The 23430-nt window shown below is 42.6% G+C and overlaps 1 protein-coding gene across 1 annotated transcript in view; it reads left to right on the plus strand.

Moving 5' to 3' along the window:
• Positions 1–3770: 3770 nt before the first annotated feature.
• The window catches only part of LOC143277632 (ubiquitin carboxyl-terminal hydrolase 2-like), a 31116-nt gene continuing 11456 nt past the window's right edge, over positions 3771–23430 (plus strand). Inside the window, exons 1-9 of the mRNA XM_076582519.1 lie at positions 3771–3873; positions 5832–5875; positions 8396–9420; positions 10403–10459; positions 12080–12206; positions 15356–15470; positions 17601–17720; positions 20817–20881; positions 22423–22526. Coding sequence (XP_076438634.1) covers positions 8413–9420; positions 10403–10459; positions 12080–12206; positions 15356–15470; positions 17601–17720; positions 20817–20881; positions 22423–22526 — 1596 coding nt within the window. The 5' untranslated portion in view covers positions 3771–3873; positions 5832–5875; positions 8396–8412. The remainder of the gene's footprint in view (positions 3874–5831; positions 5876–8395; positions 9421–10402; positions 10460–12079; positions 12207–15355; positions 15471–17600; positions 17721–20816; positions 20882–22422; positions 22527–23430) is intronic.

Genomic DNA, 23430 nt, shown 5'->3' on the forward strand with positions numbered 1-23430 from the left:
TTCTTGTATTTACTTCCCTTGAACACACTCCCTCGCCACATTTTCCTCGGGGACTCCAAACGGCCACTCGGCCCCTATTCTTAACCCCCCTGAGTATAATTTTGTTTCTTCATACATTATAGAGAATACGTTGCGCCAGTATATGCTTTTAAAAGAAAAAAAGGAATATATAATTAACAAACGAATTGAAATAATAATAATAATAATGGATACTTATATAGCACACTATCCAGAAATCTGCTCTAGGTGCTTTACAAAAACGCTTTTGATAACATAAAACATTATATCTATGTTACATACACACACCAAAATGTGACCACACACACACACGCACGCACGCACACACACACACACACACACACACACACTGCATACATACATTTTAACATACATGTGTATCTAACAGCTACCCTAACACATACGCACACATAGGCAGGCACAAACTTACATAGACACACGCACACACAATACACATTCATATACATGCATGTAGTTGTGGACCTGCCACAATTGAACTTATTGCTGAGGGAAAAGGTGAGTTTTGAGGCGAGATTTAAAAGATGCGAGGGAATCAGAATGACGGAGGTTATCAGGGAGCTTGTTCCACGTCTTTGGCGATTGAAAAGAAAACGATCTGTGTCCATAGGTCTTACTTCTGACGTGAGGTATCCTGAGAAGTCGAGTATCAGAGGAAGAACGGAGCTGGCGAGACGGGGTATAGATATGGATGAGTTCAGAAAGATATTTGGGGCCAGATCCGTTGACTGCAGAAAAGGTCAGAGTGGATAGCTTATAGTCTATTCGATCAGAAACAGGCAACCAGTGGAGAGACTGAAGGAGAGGAGAAACATGGTCAAATTTAGAAGCTCTGCAAATGAGTCTGGCAGCGTTATTCTGAATTCGTTGGAGTCTGTCTAACAGGTATTTGGGAAGGCCGGCCAAAAGAGAGTTGCAGTAATCCAATCTTGATAGAACCAGAGAGCATACAAGTGTCTTGGTTGCATCGGTTGAGAGATAGTGGCGGATAGAGCTGATTCTACGCAGTTCCAAATAGGCAACTTTACAGATATTCGAAATGTGCTGTTGGAAGGAAAGAGACTGGTCCAGGATTACACCAAGACTGCGAACAGAGGGAGAAAGTGAAACAGGTGTGCTATTGATCAGAACAGAGTCAGGAAAGGAAGGATGTTGACGAAACTTCTTTGGACAGGTTATCATAAATTCAGTCTTATCATCATTTAATTGCAGCTTGTTGAGAGTCATCCAGTCCTTTAGGCCAGCAATGCACTCCTGTGTTTGAGTCACCAGTGCATCAAATTCAGCTATGGAAGCCGACTGATAAAGTTGTGTGTCATCAGCAAAGCTCTCATGCGACATCGCATGATGACTGATGACATCCGACACAGGAGCCGCATACAGCACGAAAAGAACAGGACCTAGGACGGACCCTTGTGGGACACCATATTTCAAGGCAGATACTCTAGAGTATGTACCATTTACACACACTTTCTGTGTACGATCTGACAGGTAAGACGTGATCCATGCTAGTGCAGTGTCACGAATACCAAAGGAAGTTTTAAGTCTGTTCAAGAGGATAGAGTGGTCGATAGTGTCAAAAGCTGCTGACAAATCTAAGAGAGCGAGAACAGATATCTTATCCTCATCAAATCCCGAAAGCAAATCATTCACTATTCTAAGAAGGGCTGTTTCGCAACTATGACCACGTCTATAAGCTGACTGGTGGGAATTAAGTAAACCATTCTGCTCCAGATAAGCTAAGAGCTGAGACAATATGATCTTTTCTAGCAGTTTTGATAAAAATGACAGATTAGAGACAGGTCGATAATTTTTCAAACAATTATGATCCAAAGATGGTTTCTTGATGAGTGGACGTACAACAGCAGATTTGAAGCTTTCAGGGAAACAACCAGACAGTAAGGAAGAATTGATGACGTGAGTAATATGTGGCAGTAGAACATCAATACATTCAACCAACAAAGAAGACGGGACAGGGTCAAGCTCACAGGATTTCGGACAAGCGCTCAGACACACTTTCTTCACAAAATCTTCAGTAACCGGTTGGAAACAATGTAAAACAGGACCACTGTACACGCGTTCTTGAACGGGTGAAGAAGGAGACACAACAGAGTCAAGCTTCTCACGAATGCATGATATTTTGCCGGTGAAGAAGTCAGAAAACTTTTGAGGGAGTTCCTGCACCGACGAAATGCACCTATTGACTGAATTGCAATGCCGTGTGGGGACGCCACTGTAATTAATTCCGGACACAGGGGCACCCGAGTTGACCACTCTGGCTCAGTGTCTCGACAATCACAGACACTCACTTTGCACTGAGGACATTAGTGATTTTATTGCTTACCAATTACACATGTGACGTTTACCATACAACAAACATACAGTAAAAAAAATTATTATTATTATTATTAATTAATAAAAACTGAGTACCGTGCTGTGTCGGAACTGACGGCGCGGATTCCGATCAGTCTATCTACGTGCTGTGTAAGAAATCAGTGAACCAGTGGTTTTTTCGGGTTATGCACCAAGTCAAACCGCACACGATGTATAAACCGCGTGTGAGTTCCATTTCGACTCGAGCCGCAACTACACATGTAAAGCTCTACACTGATCAAGTTCACATGATCAGTGTGCCTCAGTAATGTATAAGCGGACACTGACTCCTCCATCGAGTAGACTGACTTGAATAGACAGCCACCGTATGAAGCAATGATATACATCGCAGCGAACGGTTACCGGCTGAGTCTTCCGGGGAAAAAAAACAACAACAACAAACAAACAAACAAAAAAAACGCCGGTGGCTAATTTCCGAGAAATCGTTTCCGAACACAAACGTAACCACTTCAGTCGCACATGCTATCCGGCTGGAACTTTTCGGCGGGGCTGAGCATTATAATCACCGGCGTGATCCCCTGCTGGAGACCCGAAATTCATTTCGTAATAAACATCAGTTTCGTTACTTCCGACTTCGTTATATCCAACGTGTCCTCAGTCATCCGTCCGGTCAGTCAGAAGGATTTTTGGCGGAACGGCACATGGGGCAACGTTTTTTGCTTCCGGAACTTTGTCCGGCATTTGTTACGTCCGATATCGTTATGATTAAGCGGCTTTAACAACATACTTATACCTATATGGTGTTGACTTTGATGGTTTGTGTCTGTTTATTTGCAGATCTACATTTTGCTTGCAGTCGACGGACTCGGATAGGCCCCTTTTGTGTGTGTGTGTGTGTGTGTGTGTGTGTTCGTTCCTTCCGAGTCTTTACTGGAAATGAAGTCGCTAGACGGAATGTGCGTGCGTGTGTGCATGTGCATGTGTTGGTATTTGTGTCTGTGTGCATGCGTGTTGGGTGTACGTCCGAGTCAGTGTCAGCGCTCGTCCAACACTTTACTGCTAGAATCGCCATGTCACATCAAAGTGTATTTTTCGAGGTTATTATTTCCATTTCTATTGCCACAATTTCTTCCTTCGTATTTTTCGCCTGCAGAGGAAACAGACTATGCATAAAATTTTAATCTGCGGTTTGATTGGCTAATAACTATGTAAGGCTTTTCTTCTTCAGTTGCTGAGCTCATATAAAACTTATGTTTGTTTGAATCATATAAAAGATTCACAACAAAAATACTCAAGCCAATGACATCTTTTCAGTTTCTGTATATTGTGATAAACACCAATCATTGACGTTACTATGACGACTGACCAAGAAAAAATATAAGTGCTTCCTGTCAGAACAAGATGGCGGTTGTTCAGAACATATTTTAGGGTGATCGCAAAGTTTAACGATCCTGTTGAGTATGCTGCTTCTTTGAGTTGTATAATGTTTGGAGCAAATTCATGGTAGGTACACGAGCTTTTCTGAACTTGATCCAAATTGTTTTAATTATCCGAGGCTGATTTTGTTGCTGGAATTCAGTCGTACAGTCGCGATCTACTCACGTACGATGTAATGTGTAAACCACCTCTGGTTCTGTTTGTTGCAAGTCCATTCTTTGAATAAATCACTATTAATCCTTCACAAACTACCGATGGTTATTGTTGATTCAGGTTATTAACAAATGAGACTCTACTGTGGACCAGTTTGGCTGTGTCAAATTGTTGACTATGAATATCAAAATCAGAAAAAAAATCGCAAATGACCAGTTTGTGAGCATACATCAGATTTCCGCAAATTCCCATCACGATTGTTGACGTTTATATTTTGTTCTGTCTCTCTCTATCTGTGTGTGTGTGTGTGTGTGCGCGCGCGCGCTACTACTACTACTACTGCTACTGCTACTAGTACAGTACTACTACTACTACTACTGCTACTACTACTACTACTACTGTTACCCCCACCCACCCCCTCCAACCTCCCCCGCTCTCTCCTCTCTCTCTCTCTCTCTCTCTCTTGCTATATCACCCCCTTAATTTCTCACTCCTCTCATTCTCCTCTAGTGTTGTAAATGCCAAATTACCACTTATGTAACTATGATTATAATGTCCATTTATTTAAGTGTTTCCCCTTCAAGGACTTGGTAAAGAAGAACAAAAAGCATTGTCTTGCTTATTCTGTTTCCCTCAGAAAATAAGATTTTTTTCAGTTCAATTCAGTTCAATTCAATTTGATTCTCTCTCTCTCTCTCTCTCTCTCTCTCTCTCTCTCTCTCTCTCTCTCTCTCTCTCTCTCTCTCTCTCTCTCTCTCTCTCTCTCTCGGTAGTCATTAACAATGAACATGTTTGACCCATGTTTTCACCTGTGGACTGAAACAAGAATCTTGATCATCTCCCCTTTTTTCTTTCTTTGTTTCTTTTTTGGTCTAATTTCTGCAGATTATGATATTCATCTTCCATATGAACTTTTTTCAGCTTTCACACACACACACACACACACACACACACACACACACACATGCACACACACACACACTTGACATACCCCCCCACTCCTGCACCCCCAAACCCCCAAACCCCCCCGCCCCCAACCCTGCCACACACACACACACATTAACATATACACAGTGACTGTGAATATCAATACATACAGGCATGCTTATTCATGGACAAAAGAACACTTGTATCACAGTTACTTTTGACAAATTAACTAATCTTTTACTTTTACTGTTTTAGAAACTCTACAATAGTACAAATCTAGTTTAAAAAAATAATAATGAAATGCACTTAAAATTATCATTGCTTACTTGCAGATCTATGTAACTGCATGGTACAATTTTTTCAGAGATCTATAGTCACTGAATTATTTGTTCAAATGATATTTTAAACTACAGATCCTTCTAGTTCTACTCCCAGACTATCTTTGTATGCATCAGTAAGATAAGATAAGAACAATTTTATTATCTCATTAAGGGAAATTACATCAGGTGCGGCAAAACAAATGTAGACAATTACTCAACACAAAACATTAAACATGACTTAGTTAAAAAGAATCAGTGACATAAAAGACGTTCATGTAAAAAGTACTGTATATTATATATTGTGTATGTATGTGCATGCATAGGGGGTGAGGTTGGAGAGGTGTGTAATTTGTGAGTGATGTTAAAATGTTTTTAGGACAGTAATTTTAGCAAGTTTAAATCTTGACCTTTTTTTTCTGTATCATTCATAACAATTTAACATTGTTTAATAAACACTTAGAGTTGCAGGGTAAATGTTATATAAATTGCACATTATCATCATCATCATCATCATCATCATTATTATTATTATAGTATCACTGTGGTATTCATTAACCTCCCATCCTGTAAACAAGATTTCTGGGGGTGTCATTAATAACACCTGTTTTACGGTACATTTTGCAGACAACGTCAGAGGCAGAAATGGAACAAAAAGAGGATCAGACAAGGTAAAGAACTTGTGAACAATATTAAACTTTTTTCCCCATAGCTCCAACATATAAAATGAAACCCTTTTCACATCTTTTTAACTCGTGTCCAACCTTGCGGCTAATCAGTTATAGCTATAAACACAATCCTTATGTTTAAAAATCTTATTTTTGATGATAATTTTTATCTATATATTAAATGTATATACATATACATGTCTATAGATATAATATGTGTGATACTGAGTTTGATATTATATGCCTTTATTTGCTGTGAATTTGTTGCAGTGTGCAGTGGTGTGTGTATTGTAGTGCATTACTCTTTGTCACAACAGATGTCTCTAGATAGATGTGAAATTCAGGTTGCTGTCCCGAGGGAAAGAGGGTCGTTTCAATGCAGTTTCAACCTCTTTTTTTTTTCTTTTTTTCTTTTTTTCTTTTTTTTTTTTTTTTTTCGTTTTTCCTGCCTTCAAGTGTATATTTTATTTTCATATCAAAGTACATTTTCCTAGTCCTGCAGAATTTTGCCAGGGACAACTCCTTGTTGCCATGGGTTCTATTACATGCGCTGAGTGCATGCTACACTCGGGATCTCTGTTTATCATCTTGTCCGAACAACTAGCGTCCAGATCAGCACTGAAGGTGTAGTGGAGGTGGAGAAAATACTGCGTTGTGGGATTCAGTCTCATGTGCTCAGAATCTCTAATCTGGGTGGACGCGTTACCACTTTGCCTTCACTCTACTGAGGTGCAATTCTTTTTAGGTCTTTTTAACTTCAACTAATCAGTTGTGGCGGTTAGTACTACTTTGATGTATGAAAATCTTATTTCCAATGGTGTCTTGATCTGCAAATTATGTGTGTGTGTGTTTAGTTAGCCAGATGTGCCTGTATTTGAACGTGTTGCAGTGTGTGGTGGGTGTGTGTGTGTGTAGGTTGCTGCCATACTGTGATGTAAACATCAGAGCATCTGTTCTCTGCATGGAACCTGATCTGGTCGATAAACATTTTTTTAAATTCCACTTTATAGGTCCCATGGCCTTAAACGGCCATCAAGGCAGTGAGTTCATATCCTCTGAAGCTTAACCAGTTCAGTGCCAGAGAATTTTGTAAAAAAAAAAAAAGTGCTCTCCCCTTGCCAGGGATTTTTGAGGATTCAGGGGTAATAAATCACAAAAAATTCTGGCACAAAAGCTATGGGTGATACAGAAAGAAAGTAAACATTTTTGTGAAGAAAAATGAGTGGAGATTCTGCTTCTGGGCTCCTTTACCCAATTAGCTTGATTGTAGGTAACTGTTCAGGCATGTAAAGTCAAGATAATGATTCTTGTGCAACAAAAAAGTCTATTTCCACCTCTACATAATAACATCCATCAAGAAAAGAAACAAAATGCAGCTAGAAATAGCATGCCTATTGTCAGATTGTACCTGTAGAAGAAATTAAAACAGGCTATAAGTTTATAAAAACAAATCACAGCTCCTGCAGACATGTAAGTAAATCACTGTCCCAACAACGACAAAGGTGGATAAAGTCAACGTAAAAGGTCAATCACGGTCTCAGAAACTGAGCTGGCAAGCTTTTTGACAGCTAAGAGCATTCGGGAGTGAGAGGGTGAAGTTCTTTGATGACATTCACTCCTTTCAAGTTGCACTTGGGCCAATTGAAGTGTCTGCTGTGCATCCAGCTTGCCACCTCTTCAAACAAGTCAACCATCTGATTCAGCACACACACAAAAAAAGCGCAAAAAACAAAAAGCACATGTTTCACGTCCAGTGCAGGCTCTACCCTGCATTTCGTGAAAATCGTGAAGCATTGGCAGTTGTCAATCCCACAGTCCCCATTCAAATGTGAGCACACTCATTCCCTAAAAGTCACACCCCCTTCATGAACTCTGGCTGACATTCGACCTATCGTCTTACATCACTCCTCTCCCTCTCCTCCCCTTCTTCCAATGTTCACTGCTTGTATTCTGTCAGTCATAGCCACTTGTTCAAAAAAAGCTGTCTGATTGGATAGGTGGACTGAATTACCATCAAATGGGGCTGTCAGTTTCATCACTGTCATTGTCAATCACCTTCGTTTTCAAACCAATCATCAGACAAAAGAGATCCTTCTCCATTGCGAAATCTGTCCATAATCACTAGCAGAGCTTTCAGAATTGTGTAAATCTGCTGACTGTGACTATTTGCTTTACTGGACACAGTTTTCAACACATTTTTTATGCACATGATGCAACCCCCTTTTCCACACGCGTATCACGTGGTCAGTTGGCAAATTATTATTCAATAGAAAGGGGTCTTCTGCCTGATGAATGCTCATGTAAATAGTATTTTTATAATCCAGAAACATCGAACTAACTGTTCAGAGTCTGTTTATGTGAATTGAACCAAACTCCAATGAAGAAAAAATCAGAACATATGCAGGACGTCAGTGGACGTCTTATAGGCACTATGGCAATACTTTTTGTAGGACGTCAGCTAACGTCTTATAGGCACTCTACTGGTTAAAGTTTTAACTGTGTGTATGTGTGTGTGTGTCACAGTTGAAGCTGGCCTGAGGATGCCCATAGCTTCTGGAGGGCTCCGTGGTGGCAACTATGCTACGGTCTCCAGGACCTCCGTCCCCTCGTCCTTGTCCATCCACAGCCGCAGTCACTCCGCCACTCGGACCGCCCCTGGGCTCGGCGGCCGGGCCTACGTGACCTCCTCACCACACAACAGCTCCACATCCTTACAGCCACTCAAAACGTCTCGCCCTCTGCCCGTAGGGCCGGGGCCTCTGGACAGACACGGCAACAAGCTAGAGGGGTTCTCCCTGGGAAGGGAATCCTCCTCCTCATCCTCATCCTCCTCTTCCTCAAGACTAAGAGTGGCCCAGCCCCTCCGAGCGGAAGGGCTGGCCGGCAAGTCAGCAACAAGGGCGGGGGGGCCGTTGAAAGCTGACCACAGCGCGGCAGTCACCACCAACGGGTTGTCGAAACACTCCACTCCGGAGTATACATCGTCGTCGTCGTTGAAGAAAGCCGCGGCGAATTTGCGGTCCGGCCGTGACCTTGACCCCCGCCACCGTGACCCCTCCTTCATCTCCTCCACCATTGGGTCAGGGCTGTCTGGACGGCGCTCCTCCAGCCTCGCCAGCCTGCGCATCGGCGACACCACCACCACCACTGCCCCTCCACCCGGCTCCTCCACCCACCACCACCCCTCCCACCCCGCCACCGCCGCCCGCTATGACATCGATGGACGTGTCCGGCGCAGCTCCAGCAGCCGGCGCAAGAGTCAGGTGGAGGACAGCAGCCTGGGGGTGGGGGTGGGTGGTGCTGGCGCCCGGCAGAGTCTGGGGGGAGAGGTGAGAAGCCGGAAGGGCAGTGGGGGCAGCAGTGGTGGGGGAGGCGGGTCTCGCTACAGCGCCCGCTTCTCCACGCAGGAGTCCAGCCCAGGGACTAGCGGTGGTGTGAGGGGGGAGGGGGGACGCCACGAGGGAGGGGGTGGTGGTGTCCACCACCAACTGGACTCCTCCTCCTCCCGGATCTCTAGTCACAGCTCCAGCAGCTCTTCCTCCCAGAACGTAAGTTTTAATCCGTTCAACCCTAGATTGTCTACAGCCTTGGCAGGTTCCCCTGCCATACTGGTTGAGGGTAAAATGAAGAAAATACACTGAAATTGATTGACTTTTTCCTCAAAAATTGACTTGGGGACACAGCCGGTAATACTGTAAAGGATTGTTCCCTTTCCTTGCGGTTTATATGTAGGAACATGAACACTGTTTTGATATAAAAAAATGTTGCCACCAGGGCATTGCACGGGCGCAGGGTTGGGTGAGTTGAAGTGCTCAGCAGCAGCAACAACAACGTCAGTGTTGTGTTGTTTGGTTGTTGTGAGTGTTTCATCTTACACACTGTTAGGGGTCATTGTTTTCCCCTTACAGATATTTGTGGTTGAACAAGAAGCAGGCTTGTTTCAGCCATCGCTGTTCAAGTGAACATCAAACAGGTGACAACTTATCCTTTGACCTGCAAGACAAGACATGGAAACAGCAGCTGGGTGGTTCAGAATGTTGCATTTATAGTCCTGGGTTCGAATACTGTTCACGTGGCCTGTTGGGTTAAGAGTGGAGATGTTTTTTGCTGTTATGAGTGATCTCCCAGGTCAACAGATGAGCAGACCTGCTGGAGCCTGAAGCCCCTTCAGTGTGCATGCACATACAGATTAGATATGTATACATGCATTAAAGATCCCATAATCCATGTCCGCATTCAGTGGGTTACAGAAACAAAAATATACCGAGCATGCACAGTTGCACATAGACAATGGCACACTTGTAGCACAGGTGCAAACACACATGTATATTACTTCATTTCACTTATGCGCCCCATCCACCCCACCCACCAATCCCCCCACACCCACCCCTTTTTATTTTGTGTGTCGAAAAGCAGGTTGTGTGAGTGGACTCACACAACACACACACACACACACACACACACACACACACACACACACACACACACATGTGCCCACTTACATTTCAGAGTTATATTTTGATGTTGCAGAGTAAAGGCAGTGAGAGAGATGGGGGGAAAATTGGTCTCCGTAACCTTGGCAACACGGTGAGTTTTTCATTGTTGTGTTCAGTGCATTATGAACTGTGTTGTGTTTGGGGCATCATGAACTGTGTTGTGTTTGGTGCGTCATGGACTGTGTTGTATTCAGTGCATCCTGAACTGTGTTGTGTTCAGTGCATCATGACCTGTGTTGTGTTTGGTGCGTCATGAAATGTGTTGTGTTGTGTTCAGTGCATCATGAGCTGTGTTGTGTTTGGTGTGTCATGAAATGTGTTGTGTTCAGTGCATCATGAGCTGTGTTGTGTTTGGTGCGTCATGAAATGTGTTGTGTTGTGTTGTGTTCAGTGCATCATGAACTGTGTTGTGTTCAGTGCATCATGAACTGTGTTGTGTTCAGTGCATCATGAGCTGTGTTGTGTTTGGTGCGTCATGAAATGTGTTGTGTTGTGTTCAGTGCATCATGAACTGTGTTGTGTTCAGTGCGTCATGAACTGTGTTGTGTTCAGTGCATCATGAGCTGTGTTGTGTTCAGTGCATCATGAATTGTGTTGTGTTCAGTGCATCATGAATTGTGTTGTGTTGTGTTCAGTGCTTTATAATCTGTGTTGTGTTTTGTGCTTCACGATCTGTGTTGTGTCAAGTCTTTCATGAACTGTGTTGAGCTGTGTCTAGTGCTTCATGAACTCTGTGTTGTGCTGTGTCCAGTGCTTCATGAACTGTGTGTTGTGCTGTGTCCAATGCTTCATGAACTCTGTGTTGTGCTGTGTCCAGTGCTTCATGAACTCTGTGTTGTGCTGTGTCTAGTGCTTCATGAACTATGTGTTGTGCTGTGTCTAGTGCTTCATGAACTCTGTGTTGTGCTGTGTCTGGTGCTTCATGAACTGTGTGTTGTGCTGTGTCTAGTGCTTCATGAACTATGTTGTGCTGTGTCCAGTGCTTCATGAACTCTGTGTTGTGCTGTGTCTAGTGCTTCATGAACTATGTTGTGCTGTGTCTAGTGCTTCATGAACTGTGTGTTGTGCTGTGTCCAGTGCTTCATGAACTGTTTGTTGTGCTGTGTCCAGTGCTTCATGAACTGTGTGTTGTGCTGTGTCCAGTGCTTCATGAACTGTGTGTTGTGCTGTGTCCAGTGCTTCATGAACTGTGTGTTGTGCTGTGTTTAGTGCTTCATGAACTCTGTGTTGTGTTGTGTCCAGTGCATCATGAACTGTGTGTTGTGCTGTGTCTAGTGCTTCATGAACTCTGTGTTGTGCTGTGTCCAGTGCTTCATGAACTCTGTGTTGTGCTGTGTCCAGTGCTTCATGAACTGTGTGTTGTGCTGTGTCTAGTGCTTCATGAACTGTGTTGTGCTGTGTCCAGTGCTTCATGAACTATGTTGTGCTGTGTCTAGTGCTTCATGAACTATGTTGTGCTGTGTCTAGTGCTTCATGAACTGTGTGTTGTGCTGTGTTCAGTGCTTCATGAACTATGTTGTGCTGTGTCTAGTGCTTCATGAACTGTAGTGCTTCATGAACTGTGTTGTGCTGTGTTCAGTGCTTCATGAACTGTGTGTTGTGCTGTGTCCAGTGCTTCATGAACTGTGTGTTGTGCTGTGTCCAGTGCTTCATGAACTGTGTGTTGTGCTGTGTCCAGTGCTTCATGAACTGTGTGTTGTGCTGTGTCCAGTGCTTCATGAACTCGGTGCTGCAATGCCTGAGCAACACGCGGCCCCTGCTGGAGTGGTGCCTGAACAATGACTACACTGCTGACATCAACACCACCACCAGCAGCATGAAGGGCGGGCTGGTCAAAGGTGAGCAGTGGCCCAGTGGTTAACTCGCTCTGGACAAAAGGCCCCAGTTAGGGGCCCTACTGTTCACCACCGTTTCAGACGAAGGGCCCCAGTTGGGGCCTTTGATAGTTTTGAAGTTTTGGAGTTGCACCTAATTTCCATAATCCTATAATGACGTTATGAGCTAAGAATATCTTCACTGACATTTTCACTCTCCACTGTGACCAGTAAACGCAGTGTGTGTTGCTGTGCTCACAAGCAGGAGAGTTATTTTCACGGTGACTGGTTCATGTGAACAGTGTGTGTCAGCATTGGCGTCTGACTCAGTTTCATCTCAGTCACAAGGCAGACAACAGAATTAGACGAAAGGGCCCTATCATGGCTTTGTAATGTTCTGAATTTAATTTGTTTCATACTCTTTGTGCTTTTCTGGATTTGTTTGCAAGTCATCAGTGTGTGCAAATTTTGAACAAAAAATATGGATATTTTCATCATCTCACTGGATGATAGCATAGAAAGGAGGAGGTTTAATATTCTGTCCCCAACTAACTTGTTATCTTACTGATTAGTTTTCAGTTCATAAATTCTAACGTTTGTTTTTTTGCAATTTTATTTCTCACCCATACAAATGGGTCGTCTGTGGGGAAAGTCAGGGGAGCTAACCGGCAGTACTAAGTGAGCTGAAGCATTGGGCTTTCAATCTGAGGTTCCCGAGTTTAGAGTCCTGGCAACAACACATGGTGGGTAAAGGGTGGCGATTTTTTTCCCAATCTCCCAGGTCAACATATACCTGCGAGTGCCTGAACCCCCCTCGTATGTATATGCATGCAGAAGATCGAATACACAGTTAAAGATCCTGTAATCCATGTCAGTGTTTGGTGGATTATGGAAACAAGAACATTACCAGCATGCACACCTCCAAAAAGGGAGTATGGCTGCCTACATGGTCGAGGATAGACACTGTATAAGTATTCATATCATCATCATCGTAAATCACCTTGTGCTGCTGTCACCTTAGACAAGACAAGAAGGATGGCAGAATGGTTAAGACACTTCTCTGCCAATACAGTGTCTGTGGAGGTTTGGCTTCGAATCCTGGTCTCGCCCTTTCACCCAAGTTTGACAGGAAAATGAAAACTGAGCATCCAGTCACTTGGGATGAGACAGGAAACCAAGGTCCCATGTACAGCACACACTAGTGCACTGAAAGTGAAAAAGAACCCAAGGCAATGCAAGTGTTGTCCTCTGGCGAAGATCTTAAGGTCTGAGTAATAAAGTTAACTTTGACCAGGCAAGAAACTCCACACGTCATTTACACTCAAACACAAGATAAGCCAACATTCGCCTCTCCCGCTGCACACGAACTCATCCACCCACATGCATAAATACCCAATTACACCCACCTGCACCCCTCCCCACACATGCACATGTGACAGTACACACTGGCAACAACAGTGCAGCATCCTGAAGGTTGAAACTTCACAGAAAATATTTATTCCTCAATAAACTAAAGTACCATATCTGATGAACAAAGATACAGAACAAGATAGTTATACGTTGAAAATATCATTGAAAGATGATGATCATTGCAATGGTAATGATGATAATGATAATTGCATAATGCATGTGTGTGTGTGTGTGAGGGGGAGGTGGGGGTGCGGAGGGAGGTGGGGTAGAGGATGAGGTATGTGAGTGTATGCATGCCTACACTGTGGGAGCAACAGGATATTGGAACGTATATATATATATATATATATATATATATATATATATATATATCTTTGTACATATGTGTGTGGAGATATGGGCATATGTGTGTGCGCTTGTACAAGTAAGTGTTCATCTGTGTGTGTGTGTGTGTGTGTGTGTGTGTGTGTGTGTGTGTGTGTGTGTGTGTATGTGTGTGTGTGTGTGTGTGTGTGTGTGTGTGTGCCGGTGCCGTGGAAGCTGTGATACGTAGACTAGAAATGAGTGTGTGGAGGAGGGGGGTAGAGGAGGTGCAGGGTAATGTTTGTGGTGTGTGTGTGTGTGTGTGTGTTGGAGCTCATGTACGTTTATATGTATTTGACTGTGCTTTCATATCTGTGAAACTGCGTGTTCGGTGCATATCTGTTATGCATGTGTGGGTGTATATGTGAATGTGTGTCTTAATGTTTTACATCTATTTGCTTTTTTTTTTTTTTTTTTACATTATAGTTATTATTTATTATTTATTTATTTATTTGTGTAAGCTTATCTATCATTGATTCACCTTTTTTTTTTTTTTTTTCCTCAAGTCCTGACTAAGCGCGTTGGGTTACGCTGCTGGTCAGGCATCTGCTTGGCAGATGTGGTGTAGCGTATATGGATTTGTCCGAATGCAGTGACGCCTCCTTGACGCCTCCTTGAGCTACTGAAACTGAAACTGAAACTATGATGATAATAATAATGATGATGAGAGTCAAACATTTGTCTCATTTCTTGTTTTGTGTGTTAGATGTCATCCACTTTTGACAGCACTGTGGTTGAATTTTCAAAGTTTCTCCAGACTCATTCTGTTTGTTCACATGGGGGCTCCTTCAGTACTGATAGATTCCCCACCTTCTGGAAATTCTCTGCTTGAAGGTTTCCTCTTTTCTGTCACTCTCTTTTCTTTCTGGCCTTTCTGCTTTCTTTCCATTGAGTCTTCCTTGGTTATTCACTATTTTGCAGGTCCATTCATGTTTTTTGGTTTTGTTTTTTGTTCTTGGTTTTTTTAGAAAGCATTGATGTTTCTTATCTTTTTTCTCTGGACTTGATAATCAGGCACTCATACTGGCTTTTTTTGGCTTTTTGTTTGTTTTTTGTTGTTGTTGTTTGTTTCTTTGTTTTGTTGTATGCTTGTTGTTATATATGATTTGGGTCATCATGTACAATTTTGTTTATGTTCAGTTTGAGTTTTTTTAATCCTCTGATGAAAATTTGACAGAATGATCACCTTGAGAATCATGTCTTCGCTTTATGTGCATCAGTGTAACTGCTTGTGCTGGATTTTCTTTTCCAGATTTTTTTTTTTCAGGTTTTTTTTTGTTTTTTTTTTAAACCAATATTTACAGTATTTCAGCCCTGATAAGGCCCTTTCAGATCCGCTGGGCTGTAAAAGAAAAACAGGAACATGATATAAAGACAGCTGTCCTTGTTTCTGTGTGCAGCCTTCGCCAGCCTGATGAAGTCACTGTGGCGAGAATCGAGCCCGGAGTCCTACGTGTCCCCAAACACCTTCAAGACTCAGATCCAGAAGTTTGCTCCCCGCTTCATGGGATACTCGTGAGTGGTGCTCCTCTCCTCTTTCCCTGGGACAGTCTGCCATTCAGATGCTGTCTGTCTGGAACTCATTGCCTGCCAGTCATAGGAGAAATTCATCTGCTTTGACTTGGTTTAAACAAAAACATTCTTTTTCTTTACTATTTGTTAATCATTTCATCTGGCCTCATTGTTTGTTAATTTCCAGTTGAAAAACCACCAAGGCAACCATGTGTTTGTTCTGTATTGTCCATGTGTTCTGTGTGGCTTGTTCAGGATTAAAGAGGCTATGCCAGTCTTGAATAAAAGCTAATTTGTGTTTGCACATTTCTTCTATCTTTGCTGCTGTGTGCACATGTCAAATGATCAGTATAAGGACAGGCCTAGCGCTTCCTTTTTTGAGGAAGTGTCTGGGTTTGTTCCATTGTACCTTTTATTTACCTGTGTGCTAGCTGAATCGGTAGCGTAAGCAGCACTGACTTGAAGTTTTGTACCTTGTGAATAGAGAGCGTTACCACTCTTTACTATTTGTTACTATTAGTTAATTCTTTTTCAAGCAAGCTTTTGACTAAACATTCATTTAAGTGTTGGGAGGTTTTTCATTGTCTATACCTACTACTGTATTGTGTGTGTTTGTGTGTGTGTCTGTATGTGTGTATGTTGTATGTGCATGCATGTGTGTGTTGTGAGCATGTGTGTGTGTGTTGTGGGCATGTGTGTGTGTGTTGTGGGCATGTGTGTGTGTGTTGTGGGCATGTGTGTGTGTGTGTGTGTGTGTTGTGGGCATGTGTGTGTGTGTTGTGAGCATGTGTGTGTGTGTTGTGGGCACCAGAGTGTGTGTATTCGGTTTCAGTTTCTCAAAGAGGCATCACTGCGTTCAGACAAGACCATATAATTTACGCTACACCACATTTGCTAGGCAGATGCCTGAAAGCAGCATAACCCAACACACTTGTCAGTCCTTGAGTGCATGCTTATGTGTTTGTGTACCTTTCAGAGTGGATTTCCTTTTACATGATTTTACCAGATAACAACACTCTCCTTGCCATGGGTTCTTTTTCAGTGCGACAAGTGCATGCTGCACACGGGACCTTGGTTTATCGTTTCATCCAAAAGACTAAACGCTCAGTTTGATTTTCCAGTCAAACATGGGAGAAAGGGCGAGAGTGGGATTTGAACCCACACCCTCACAGACTCTGTGTGTGTTATGTGTGTGCATGTATTGTATGTGTAAGGGTGAAGATTTTTCCGATCTCCAAGGTCAAAGTATGTGCATACCTGCTGGTGCCTGAACCCCCTTCATGTGTGTACGCACACAGAAAATCAAATACGCATGTTAAAGATCATGTAATCCATGTCAGCGTTCGGTGAGTTATGAAAACAAGAACATACCCATCATGCACACGCCTGAAAACAGAATATGGCTGACTACATGGCAGGGTAAATAAACAAAATGGTCATACATGCAAAATGTTACATGACTGTCTGAGTGCGTATGTGTGCTTGCCTGAAATGTGATTGAAAGACACAGGAAATGAGTGACATGTGCTCACTGGCAGCCATCAGTCGGCTCTACCCAGCCTGTTGTGCAAGTGACCCTGTGTTTGTAAAGCGCTTAGAGCTTGGTCTCAACGACCAAGGATAGGTGCTATATAAGTGTCCATATCATCATGTGTGTGAGTGCACATGATGACTGTGTGTGTGCTGTGTGTTGCACATGATGATTGTGTGTGTGTGTGTGCTGTGTGTTGCACATGATGACTGTGTGTGTGTGCTGTGTGTTGCACATGATGACTGTGTGTGTGTACTGTGTGTTGCACATGATGACTGTGTGTGTGTGTGTGCTGTGTGTTGCACATGATGACTGTGTGTGTGTGCTGTGTGTTGCACATGATGACTGTGTGTGTGTGCTGTGTGTTGCACATGATGACTGTGTGTGTGTGCTGTGTGTTGCACATGATGACTGTGTGTGTGTGCTGTGTGTTGCACATGATGACTGTGTGTGTGTGCTGTGTGTTGCACATGATGACTGTGTGTGTGCACTGTGTGTTGCACATGATGACTGTGTGTGTGTGCTGTGTGTTGCACATGATGACTGTGTGTGTGTGCTGTGTGTTGCACATGATGACTGTGTGTGTGTGCTGTGTGTTGCAGACAGCAGGACTCCCAGGAGTTCCTGCGCTACCTGCTGGAGGGGATCCACGAGGACGTGAACCGCATCAAGGTCAAACCCAAACCCTCTAGTCTGGACTACAACCGGCTGGACAAGAAAAAGTGAGTTCAGTACACACACACACACACACACACACACACACAGACAAAGTCAATCAGTCAATGAATAGAACAGGAGAGGCAAAGCCTTCAAGACTCACTTGTGATACACTTTAAAAAAAAAAATCTAATCGTTAAAATGTGTTCTGTATTTGTTATTATAAAGCTTTGGGTTAAAAGAAAAAAGAAAAAAAAAGTCCTAACGGCAGATTCAAGCCCCGCATGTTCGGGTGAGAAGAAACTGTCTTACCCATTACACTATCGTGGCTCCTTAGCTGACATTCAAAAATATCATATTTAAACATGCTTTTTTAAAGGGCGACAAATCAGTTGAGGTATTCACAGTGAGAGCGCTGTTTAAATCATATTATTCTGGTGTATCACAGGCATTCAAAAAATCTTTAAGGGCAATTAAAAATTCTTTTTAAGTCCGCGGTAAAGGAGACATGCGATTGTCTATCGCCACAGTCACACTGCAACATTTAGCCGTTTTCTCTGGATCTAGATAGATGTACAAGTTTAGTTACACCCAGTTGACACGGTCGATTCAGTTTCTCTTTTATGTTCATTCTAGTTTTAAAGTTGATATGAAAATTGAGTATTTTGTTAAACTAATAACATATAGATCCAAGTACAAGTACTTCAAAATGTCGTATGAAGTGAAAAGGACTTCATTTTGAGAAAAGTCAAGACTGGAAATTTTTGTGTTTCATCAATTCAAGGGTATTAACATGGTTTATTATTTTTAACTGTGAATTCCGACTGATTCTATGGATATTTTTATGGCAGTTTGGGGCATAATCCATTAGTGATGAGGCGTTCACAAATCTTTCTCTGAATAAATATTTAACCGTCTCCTTCTCCAACTTTCCATCACATGTTATCGTGTATGTCGATTGATTATAGGATTGAACGGGCAGGTCAACAACTTGAAACAAAATGGCGTCGTTCGCGTTCGTGAAGAATATGAGCACGCGCTTTGAATATGTATAAATATGTGTACACATTTGATTTTTGCCCATGACCTTCAGGGCTCAACCAATAGATCTATAAAGTCCACTCATCATATTGATTTTAGTATTTTCCGAAAAAGACCACTTGGGCAAATGAACATAGTGAAAGCCCTGTACACTGAGAGAAAAACACACAAGCTTTTTATGTCTTGAGTATAATTTCAAAATGTAATGTTTGAGATGAGAAAGATCAGTTTAAAGCAAATTAAGTCCCCTGGCATTAATTACAGATTAATTTCCCTTCTTTACTATCTGCACCAAAACGTTTGCAAAATAAATATAACTTCTATGCTTAGCAAAAGAAGTTCCTGTTTGAACAAAAAATGATAAAAATGACTGCTCTTGTTGTTGTGTCAGAATATCATATCAAAGTGCCAAGTTTAGAGAATTAAAAAATAATAATAATAACAGTAAATGCAGTTTGCATATAATTTGGCTTCTTTTTTTTGTGCCCATCCCAGAGGTGCAATATTGTTTTAAACAAGATGACAGGAAAGAACTGAATTTTTCCTATTTTCATGCATAGTTTTGTGTCATCTGACAAAGTATTTGCAGAGAAAATGGCAATGTTAAAGTTTACCATGGACACACAGACACAGACACACACACACACACACACACACAATGTTAAAGTTTACCATGGACACACAGACACACACACACACACAGACACACACACACACACACACACACAGACAACCGAACACCAGGTTAAAACATAGATAAACAAAAATAATAAACACCTATGTATACAGATTTAGGAGTTAAGCCCTCAAGCACACAAGAAGAATGATGAACCTCGTTTACCTAGACGAGAGTATAACACATGTACCACTTCCTGAAAACTGATTACAGCTGCCTTAGTGGTGGAGGAAGAAGACACGGATGTTCAGTGCTGGCACTTTAGTTGGCCCAGCGAAAGTTCATGAACCCAGGAAGTAGGGCATGGATATAAATAAACGTGGCTGACAAACAGGCCGTGCCAGCGGCACTCGCTGTACGCTTGTTCAGCGGTAAATCTGCTTTGTTTCTTTCGCGCATCATCTTCCCGGATGGATTGGAAATAACGACAAAAGAAGTGGGTTTCTACAAAGAATGCAAAATGAGCTTTCCATTGACTCCAAACACAATATATTTTCTTACATAGCAATTGTTGCGGCAACGGTTGAAACATGCATGAAGAAAGAGAAGAGAAGGTCAAGCAGAAACATGATCGCAAAAATCGTAAAATTTAAATCCCTCTCTAAGAAAACATACGCTTATTACAATGAAATCGTAAAAATCACCAAAACATTTAGCATGCCTGCATGCAGATCAGCCCACCCTTTTGAGTTGTAGATTTTTTCTTGTCAGCACAACAAGTGTTTAAATGAACACACTGTAGCATGGTGAGTGCAAGCAGCAGGGGCATGTAGAGCAGGGTGAGTGTAATCGCTGCAGGAAATGTGTGGATGCTATGGAAGCGTGAGAAAAGTGGGGCAGGGGCTGCGGGGCCAAGTGAAACAAAGAAGGCAGTGTCCAGGTTTGGCACGCAGGGCCAGAAATACCGCGCGCGGTGAATGCGCCGGCCAATGCAGAGTGTGGTGGGAAAGTCTGGCATTAAAAAAAGTTTGACCCCAGACGCTAGACGCTGCTCGGAAACTAAAGAGGTGGATTTTGTGCTCGGCTGAGCAGCCGTGAAGAGTCCAGGAGGAAGGCATGTGCACTATATACTGCTGGAAAAGTGCGTTTGAAAAATTTATCTTTCAGTCAAGAAATGACATTTATTCAGTGGTCTACAAATGATTGACTAGAGGTCAGCAGAAAAAAAAGAAAATAAATAAAAGGGTCAAACATGTAAAATATTACACGTCTGGAGAATGTGTATGTGTGCATGACTGAAACCTGATGAACAACACAGGAAACGAATGATAGCGCCCTTTGGCAGCTGTCAGTTGGCTCTACCCAGGTAGACATCCTGTTGTGCAAAATGACTCTGTGCTTGTAAGTTCAGAGCTTGATCTCTGACCTAGGAAGATAGGTGTTATATAACTATCAGTATCCATATCATTATCATCATCGTGGTGTCTGTCTGTCGTCATGGCAGCGACCGGGACAAAGCCAAGGAATACTGGAACGCTTACCTCACTCGCGACAGCAGTCACATTGTGGGTACGTGTCATCTTCAGCCAGCATTTTATTTGTGCTGTTCTTTTTTTTTTCTTTTTTTTTTTTTTTTTTTTTCCATAAAACTTTTATTCTGTTCACACCCTTGTCTGTGTTTAATGCCTGTATGTTCTTGTCATTGCGTTTGTGTGATTGAGGATGTGTGTTTTGGTAAACGCATACATTTTTCCTGTAAGGGATTGATAAAGTGGTACTGTGATCAAACTTGTTCTTTCCCTCAGGTTGCATGTGTATCTCATTATTTCTTGACCGTCTGTGCTGTCTCTTTCTGTCTTCATAGAGTCTGTTCTTGTTTTTTTCTTCTTCCTTTTCTGTGTGCAAAAGTCTTGTTACCTTTGCTAGGTCAGTGGTGGGTGTGGTCTTGTCTCATTTATCAACACTTGTTAATGAGCACAGGCACATGATGCAAACACTGCGCATAGTTTGGAGATGTTGTACATAAATCAGTACCACCTGAACATTCAGAATTCAGAATGTATTTCCAGCAACTTCATGTTGCTTAAAATGTTGGAAAGAAGAATGTATCACAGAATCTCCACTGTAATGCGACTCTGGTGATTATTTATGGCACATTGACGGGAAAAAAACCTGAACTCATTCTATTCCAGGTACGAGTTATCTCGTACCATGATTGCTTCCCCTGTGGACGGGTACTCTTGTACTGACACACTATTCTGAGTCATTATATTCTGGCTTGCTACAGTTGGCATTCTAAGCTGAACCATTTACAGATTCCAGAAGTATGAAAACAGAGCTTTGTTCATCTGGTCAAATCAACAAATCTCAATTGATTTTTGTGTTTTAGTGGACCACCCTGTTTTTGCTTTATACTGCAGTGGTTTCATGTCGTGCTGGCTCAGGGGAGTTGTAGCAGGCATGCAGTTTTGGGGCAGAGCCTGTAAATTAAGGAACTGTGGACTATTTTGAGTGCTTTGGGTAGCTGCTTTCCTCTTCTTCTTCTTTTCAGATACTGATAGTGATACAGTGTAACAACAAATAGTGAGCATTATATGAACATCAGCATAAAATTGTTGACACTTTGCTTACTTAATGAATGTCAAGCAGCACAACAGAAAAAGAACATAAACCATAATTATGATTTCTGTTAAACACATGGGACATCAAAACTCATTCCATCTAAATAATAATATAAGGCATGGTACTCACAATACTTGGTCACGTTATACCTTACATATCCTCATAGATATACACACACGTATACATACAAATACACCTGCATCAATGTTGCGCACTTTGATATTTTGCGGTAATTTGTTATCAGTTATGTTTTTTTCAAGAAGTTTAGCAGATGGACATCATTTTCGTTAAAGACCATGCTTAACATTTCCATTAATGCACATTTCTTTCTTTATAATAGTTTCTTAAATCATTCAAAAAATTCTCTACACATGGTCTAATTTTATTTATTCTGCATCTGTAGACAAAGCATTTTGCTAAAAGAATGGGATCACTGCATTTTTGGTATCAGCTTTATTGTGTGTGTGTGTGTGTGTGTGTGTTGGCAGACATTTTTGTTGGGCAGCTAAAAAGCGAGCTGAAGTTTGTGGACTGCGGCCATCGCTCTGTTACCTTTGACCCTTTCTGGGATTTGTCTCTACCCATACCCAAAGTGAGTGTTACTGTGTCGTTTTTCTGCGTTTCAGTGGGTAGAGGAAGGTGGCAGAATGGTTAAAGACGCTCAGCTGCCAGTACAGAGAGGCCGTGAGGGTGTGGGTTCAAATCCCTCTCTCGCTCTTTCTCCCAGGTTTGAAGATCAAACTGAGTGTCTTGTCATGCGGGTGAGACGATTAACCAAGGTACCGTGTGCAGCAGGCACTTGGTGCACTGAAAAAGATCCCCCTGGTGATGAGAGTGTTTTCCTCTGGCAAAATTCTGTAGAAGAAATCCACTCTGATAAGTACACAAATATAAATGCATGCATTCAAGGTCTGACTGAGCGCATTGGGTTATGCTGCTGGTCAGGCATCTGCCTAGCAGATGTGATGCAGCGTATATGGATTTGTCTGAACGCAGTGACGCCTCCTTGAGAAACTGAAACTAGAAACTGTGTGGTGATGCGCCCTGACAAGGAGTGCACTGTGTGGTGATGCGCCCTGACAAGGAGTGCACTGTGTGGTGATGCGCCCTGACAAGGAGTGCACTGTGTGTGGTGATGCGCCCTGACAAGGAGTGCACTGTGTGGTGATGCGCCCTGACAAGGAGTGCACTGTGTGGTGATGCGCCCTGACCAGGAGTGCACTGTGTGGTGATGCGCCCTGACCAGGAGTGGACTGTGTGGTGATGCGCCCTGACAAGGAGTGCACTGTGTGGTGATGCGCCCTGACCAGGAGTGCACTGTGTGGTGATGCGCCCTGACAAGGAGTGCACTGTGTGGTGATGCTCCCTGACAAGGAGTGCACTGTGTGGTGATGCGCCCTGACAAGGAGTGCACTGTGTGGTGATGCTCCCTGACAAGGAGTGCACTGTGTGGTGATGCGCCCTGACCAGGAGTGGACTGTGTGGTGATGCGCCCT

This window comes from Babylonia areolata, chromosome 34 (genome assembly GCF_041734735.1).
Source record: "Babylonia areolata isolate BAREFJ2019XMU chromosome 34, ASM4173473v1, whole genome shotgun sequence".
In the NCBI taxonomy this organism is placed as follows: domain Eukaryota; kingdom Metazoa; phylum Mollusca; class Gastropoda; order Neogastropoda; family Buccinidae; genus Babylonia; species Babylonia areolata.